Raw genomic sequence first — 7333 nt, forward strand, 5'->3', positions numbered from 1 at the left:
ACAAAAAACAACTTTGGAACTATGAAATTTAAATTACACTACCAAGAATTATGAATTACAGCACAGAATCATGAGTCCTAGTGTTCTGCAACACAGCAAGGTAACTATAATTCACAACAGGCCATTCCATATTTTTTAAAGTAGTAGAAGAACTAAAAGCCTCAAAATACAATGGAGATAGAAACATGTAAAGAAATGGTAGTGCTAATTAACCTTGTTTGATTGTGGCATGTAGAGTACTAGTATGGTAATATATATTATATCCACCAAAAGAGTGTATGATTAATTGCGCAATCTTAAAAATAAACTAATGGAAAGAGTTTATGACTCATTCAAACTAGAATTAACTGAGAAGACAGAAGAAAAGTGTATTATTTTCTTATTATTTACAATATTTAGAATGATAACAGGTGTTTTAAACTTAAGAAGAGGCTCTCAATAAATCAAGAGTACATTTAGATCAGACTCTCAGAGTGTCTATGTTATTGAGAAGGTACTTACCTGAGTTCAGTTAAGACATGAAGACAGTCAGTACCAATTGAGAGTCAATATATGTTCTTCCATCAACTACATTCACATATTTTCTATAAATATTGGACATTTTCAAATTAAAAAACAATTGTCATTAGTAAGTTGTGTTTCTTCCTCTTAGTAATTCACTCATAAGCATACAGGTGGCTACTGACCTGTATTGTAAATACAATTTTTCTTGCATAGGTATAAGGCAAAATAACAAAGAACAAACATGGAAGGAGAACTTCAGATCAATCTTCCTCTTGAACATTGTTGCAAAAATACTGAACAAAATCCTGGCCAATCGAATACAAGAATGCATCAGAACTATAATTCACCATGATCAGGTAGCCTTCATCCCAGGGATGCAGGGATTGTTCGGAATATATGGAAATCCGTCAATGAAAGAACAGGAATTCAAGGCCCATACCTAAACATAGTAAAAGCAATATACAGCAAACCAGTAGCCAGCATCAAACTAAATGGAGAGAAACTTGAAGCAATCCCACTAAAATCAGGGACTAGACAGGGCTGCCCCCTTTCTCTTTATTTTTTCAATATTGTACTTGAGGTACTAGCTCAGGCAATTAGACATCATAAGGAGGTCAAAGGGATACAAATTGGAAAGGAAGAAGTCAAACTATCATTATTTGCAGATGATATGATAGTCTACCTAAGCGACCCAAAAAAACTCTACTAGAGAACTCCTACAGCTGATAAACAACTTCAGCAAAGTGACAGGTTATAAAATCAACTCAGGCAAATCAGTAGCCTTCCTATACTCTAAGGATAAGCAGGCTGAGAAAGAAATTAGGGAAATGACACCCTTCACTATAGCCACAAACAGTATACAGTACCTTGGGGTGAATCTTACTAAACATGTGAAAGATCTGTATGACAATAACTTCAAGACTCTGAAGAAGGAAATGGAAGAAGACCTCAAAAAATGGAAAAACCTCCCATGCTCATGGATCGGCAGGATTAATGAAGTTAAAATAGCCATTTTGCCAAAAGCAATATACAAATTCAACGCAATACCCATCAAAATCCCAACTCTATTTTTCATAGAGTTAGAAAGAGCAATTCTCAAATTCATCTGTAATAGCAAAAAACCCAGGATATTTTCAACTGCAACTATTGAAACTAAAACTATTTTCAACAACAAAAGAAATTCTGGGGGAATCAGTATCCCTGACCTCAAACAATACTACAGAGCAATAGTGTTAAAAACTGCATGGTATTAGTACAGTGACAGGCAGGCAGATCACTGGAACAGGATTGAAGATCGAGAAATGAACCCACACACCTATGGCCACTTGATCGTCGACAAAGAGGCTGAAAACATCCAATGTAAAAAAGATAGCCTGTTCAACAAATGGTGTTGGTTCAACTGGAGGTCAGCATGCAGAAGAATGTGAATTGGTCCATCCTTGTCTCCTTGTACTAAGCTAAACTCCAAATGGATCAAGGACCTACACATAAAACCAGACACTCTGAAGCTAATAGAAAAGAAACTGGGGAAGACCCTTGAGGACATCGGTACAGGGGGAAAGTTTCTGAACAGATCACCAATCGCATATGCTCTAAGATCAAGAATTGACAAATGGGATCTCATAAAATTACAAAGCTTCTGTAAGGCAAAGGACACCATCGACAATTAACAAATTGGGAAAGATCTTTACCAACCCTACATCAGATGGAAGACTAATATCCAATATATACAAAGAACTCAAGAAGTTAGACCCCAGAAAACCAAATAACCCTATTAAAAATGGGGGTACAGAGTTAAACAAAGAATTTTCACCTGAAGAACATCGGATGGCAGAGAAGCATCTTAAAAAATGCTCAACTTCATTAGTCATTAGGGAAATGCAAACCAAAACAACCCTGAGATTTCACCTTACACCAGTCAGAATGGCTAAGATTAAAAATTCAGGAGACAGCAGGTGTTGGAGAGGGTGTGGAGAAAGAGGAACAGTCCTCCACCACTGGTCAGGTCGCAAATTGGTACAACCACTCTGGAAATCAGTCTGGCATTTTCTCAGAAAACTGGGCATGTCACTTCCGAAAGATCCTGCTATACCACTTCTGGGCATATACCCAGAGGATTCCCCAGCATGTAATAAGGTTATATGCTCCACTATATTCATAACATCCCTATTTATAATAGCCAGAAGCTGGAAAGAACCCAGGTATCCCTCAACAGAAGAATGGATGCAAAAATGTGGTATATATGCACAATGGAGTACTATTCAGCCATTAGAAATAATGAATTCATGAAATTCTTAGGCAAATGGATGGAGCTGGAGAACATCATACTAAGTAAGGTAACACAGTCTGAAAAGATCAATTATGGTATGCACTCACTGATAAGTGGATATTAACCCAGAAAACTGGAATACCCAAAACATAATCCACACATCAAATGAGGTACAAGAAGAATGGAGGAGTGACCCCTTGTTCTGGAAAGACTCAGTGCAGCAGTATAGGGCAAAACCAGAACAGGGAAGTGGGAAGGGGTGGGTGGGAGAACAGGGGGAGGGAAGGGGGCTTATGGGACTTTTGGGGAGTGGGGGGGCAGAAAAGGAGAAATCATTTGAAATGTTAATAAAAATATATCGAATAAAAGAAAGAATATGTCTAAGAAAAAAAGAAAAAAGAGAAAAAAAATAAAGGAAAAAAAAACCACATGGTCATTTCATTAGATGCTGAAAAGGCTTTTGACAAAATTCAGCATCCCTTCATGATAAAAGTCTTGGAGATATCAGGAATCCAAGGCCCATACCTAAACATAGTAAAAGCAATATACTGCAAACCGATAGCCAACATCAAACTAAAAAGAGAGAAACTTGAGGCAATCCCACTAAAATCAGGGACTAGACAAGGCTGCCCCCTCTCTCCTTATCTATTCAATATAGTACTTGAAGTCCTAGCCAGAGCAATCAGGCAGCAAAAAGAGGTCAAAGGTATACAAATTGGAAAGGAAGAAGTCAAACTATCACTATTTGCAGATGATATGATAGTATATGTAAGCGACCCCAAGACTTACACCAGAGAACTCCTAAAGCTGATAAACTACTTAAGCAAAGTAGCTGCATATAAAATTAACTCAAGCAAATCAGTAGCCTTTCTCTACTCAAAGGATAACCAAGATGAGAAAGAAATTAGGGAAATGATACCCTTCACAACAGTCCCAAATAATATTTCATACCTAGGTGTGACCCTGATGAAGCAAGTGAAGGGTCTATATGGCAAGAACTTTAAGCCTCTGATGAAAGAAACCATTCTAATAATTTCAATTTTTGTTTTGAAACAAAACAAAAGTTTTGTAGTGATTTTATATATCACAAATATCAACGTATCATTCCAACACTATACATCTCCAATAGTTTATCTCTTCAGGAGAAGGAATGGGCTCCTGTAAGTATGGAAGTGGCTATGTAACAGGGACCTAAACCTAAGTAGCCCCCAGATCTTATCACTGACTCCATGATAGAAGTACCATTCAGACAGTAAAACTTAGCAAGTAATCAGCACCACTGGCCAAAAAAGCACAGACCCAATTGATCAATGTTTACAGTTCTGAATAAATCTTTAAATGTACCATTCTTGCTCTTTTGGCTTCTGTAATTCTACTTGTGGCTAACTGTTCTTATTAACTGAAGTATGTCAGCCAAGAACATGGGATATTTTTTGTGTTTAAAATCTCACCCTGAAAAATGCTCTGTGCTATCAGTTTAGTCATTGTCCATCTAATAAAGACTTCCTATTGGCACATTCTCATGTTTTAACAGTCTTCACTACTGGATACCTCACAATAGCTAGAACATGGGTAATTTATTTCTCATATCTGGTCCTATTCATACAAAGAAAAGTGTATTATCAATATAAGCCTCATATGTTTGTGAGGAGGATTCAATGAATATATACAAAGGGCTTTAGAGAGAATCCAAAACAATGTTTGATACACACAAGTAATTAATGTGGGACATTGCTAATATTATTATTATCTTGAGATTATTCAAAGGTCTGTTTTTACTTGTATAATTCTTTATACCACATCACCATTTCTACCTTGTAATTTCCACTCATAATCCATCAGTTCTGCATCTGACAAAATGTATACACTTCTTACTAAAGGAAAGCTACTTAGGGGAAAAATAATGAGTGATAAAATATTTTAAAGAAGAAAATCAAATTTGTTCATGTTGATCCATCCATGTAAGCCCAGCATGCTGCTAATTGAGTCAAGATCAGATGATTCAGGTCTTCCTGGAGTTCATAACTGTTAATCTACACTATCACCTCCTCATCCCCAAAATTGTACAGAAAAAAAATACACCTCACAAAACCTAGTATAGTAGTTACAGAGAGGCATTTCAAGGTGGCTTTTTATCTCATATATGATAAGGCATTGATTCTAAACTATAGACTGAAATATTTGATTTCAGGAAAACAGGCATTTTTATAAAAGTAGAGAACTAATAACCAAGTTTACAAGATTTGTTATTAATATGAGCAAATTACTGATAAAGTCATTTTATGACAAGAAAAATAGAACCTCGGGGGTACTAGAAGTCATACTTTGTACCGAACACATATATTGCCCAAACACACACATTATAGGATATACACTGATGCACTGGGAATATATCATCTAAAGTCTTTGATTTCTGGGCAGAGGTAATGTATGCCATTAATCACAGGATTCAGGAGGCAAAGGCAGTCAGAGCTCTGAGTATGAGGTCAGTCCTGGTCCACAAGAGAGAGTTCCAGGGTAAATAGGGCTATGAATATTTCTCAACAGACAGAAAGACAGATGGACAAAAAGACAGACAAACTTTTGACAAAAAAAAATCAAGACTAATTAAGTTATCCATGTGACTTGAAATCCGGCTGACATTTGACTATTATTGTCATATGTACCTATCTCGGTTTGCTGTTTAAACAGTGGGTATTCTTAGATTAGAGTATATACATCTGTGAAATATTTTACTGACAGTATTTGTCAGTGCTTACCCTTCTGCTTTTTTTCTCTTGAACTATATTACTTTAAAAATAAAAGATTTATTATTTTCTTTTATGTACATGGGATTTTGCCTGCATGCACGTATGTGAACAGGCATTCGATCCTCCAGAACTATAGTTACGGATGCTTGTGAGCCACCATCTGGCTGCTGCTTATTGAACCTGAGTCCTTTGGAAGAGCAACAAGTGCTTTAACCACCTCTTCAGGCTCCTCAGTTCTAACATTTGAATTACTTAGTCTTTAGTTTTAATAATAATCAATAATTTTGTTAACTTGTAGGCCTGGACTTCCTCATTAAAAAGTTGTGAGTATTACATATGCTTTTAATTAATATTATTTTAATTTCCATGGATTTCTTTATAGTTAATTTTCAAATATTTCTTGGGGAAATTGGATCTTTTATATATAGATACTATGCAGTCATGCATATAAATTACACCAGGACCTTTTATAATTTACATTATCTTGTAATTAGTCTATAAACACATACCTATCACATGATTTACATAGTATTCTTTGCTGATTATTGATTACCATAGAGTTGTGGTAATCAAATAATGAATATACCAATGATATATGTATTAGATCTTGCATTAAAGATTATAATTTCAGAAAATTATTTTTAGGCTTAGTTTGAAATAATTAACAGCAAGTGTGAATTTGTTTTGCAAACTACCCTATAAGCTCTAGAGTTATATATAGGTATATATATCTATATACATATATAATGAAAATAATGTTGTTTTATGTAGCAGGAATGTTGCAGTCACCTCTACTGCAGGATGACCTAATTGATGAATGTCTACACCAAAGATCACTGGTGCAGGTAATGCCAGCCAATCAGAAACTGCTGTTTAGAAGAGATATTTTCTTGGGACCAATGGGGCATGGGTGAAGGGTATTGGAACCACCAACCAAGGGGTATACATTGTTCCAGCCAAAAATGTGGCAGAGGAATGCCTTGATGGGCATCATTGGGAGGAGTGGTCTTTGGTCAGGTAAAGGCTCAATAGAGGCCCCAACAAAAGGAAACAGACAGAGAGTGGGTGGCGGGGGGGGGGAGTGGGACATATACATGGAGGCAAGGGGTGGGAGGAGAGGTTGGGAATCTTTGGGGAGGGGTCTTTTGGGAGAGGGAAAAGTGGGAAAGGTTTTACCATTGGCAATGTAAATGAAGAAGATACTCTATTAAAAAAAGAAGGAACTCACAGCAGTTCAGATGAGTTTGCTGCGGTGTTTCTCACCTGCTCAGAGTCTGTGTCCTTGACTCTGTCCCATCTCACTTCCAACCACCAAGGGCAGTTAGGGTCAGGAAGCAATTAGAACAGAGCACAGGCAGCAGTTTCAGAATTTCATACTGAATGAAAGTTCTCACATTACTACCACATTATACTGGAGTTCTGAGTTGGTAGCAGCGCCTACAACTTCAACCCCAAATCTTACCTTCATTGTATTCGCTTTGGGCTGCCCACATACTCCTCTCAAGCCCATGACAAGATGAATACAACTTTTGCACATCTGTGAGAGGGAACAAAAGAACAAGATAAAATTTCTCCCAAATTCATTAGACCAGAAAGAACAGAAAATTACCAAGCCAAGAAAAAAAATGCTTTTCTATTTACTGGGGTTGTAATAAAACTACTATCTGGAATGGGTTGAAGTCACTCTGAAGAAGTGTGTAGGAAGACACAACTTTCAGTAAATTGCATTAAAAACTAAGCAGGTGGGTACGTTCTCTTTTGCTGTTATGTAAGCTGATTTAGCTGTCATCTTTGAGAAAGCATAGGGTGG

At 36.7% G+C, this 7333-nt stretch overlaps 1 protein-coding gene across 1 annotated transcript in view; it reads right to left on the reverse strand.

Annotated features, from left to right (window-relative positions):
• Ano3 (anoctamin 3) overlaps positions 1-7022 on the reverse strand; it is a 319679-nt gene extending 312657 nt beyond the window's left edge. The window contains exon 1 of the mRNA XM_052181396.1: positions 6986-7022. Coding sequence (XP_052037356.1) covers positions 6986-7016 — 31 coding nt within the window. The 5' untranslated portion in view covers positions 7017-7022. The remainder of the gene's footprint in view (positions 1-6985) is intronic.
• Positions 7023-7333: the final 311 nt, after the last annotated feature.

This window comes from Apodemus sylvaticus, chromosome 5 (assembly GCF_947179515.1).
Source record: "Apodemus sylvaticus chromosome 5, mApoSyl1.1, whole genome shotgun sequence".
NCBI lineage: Eukaryota > Metazoa > Chordata > Mammalia > Rodentia > Muridae > Apodemus > Apodemus sylvaticus.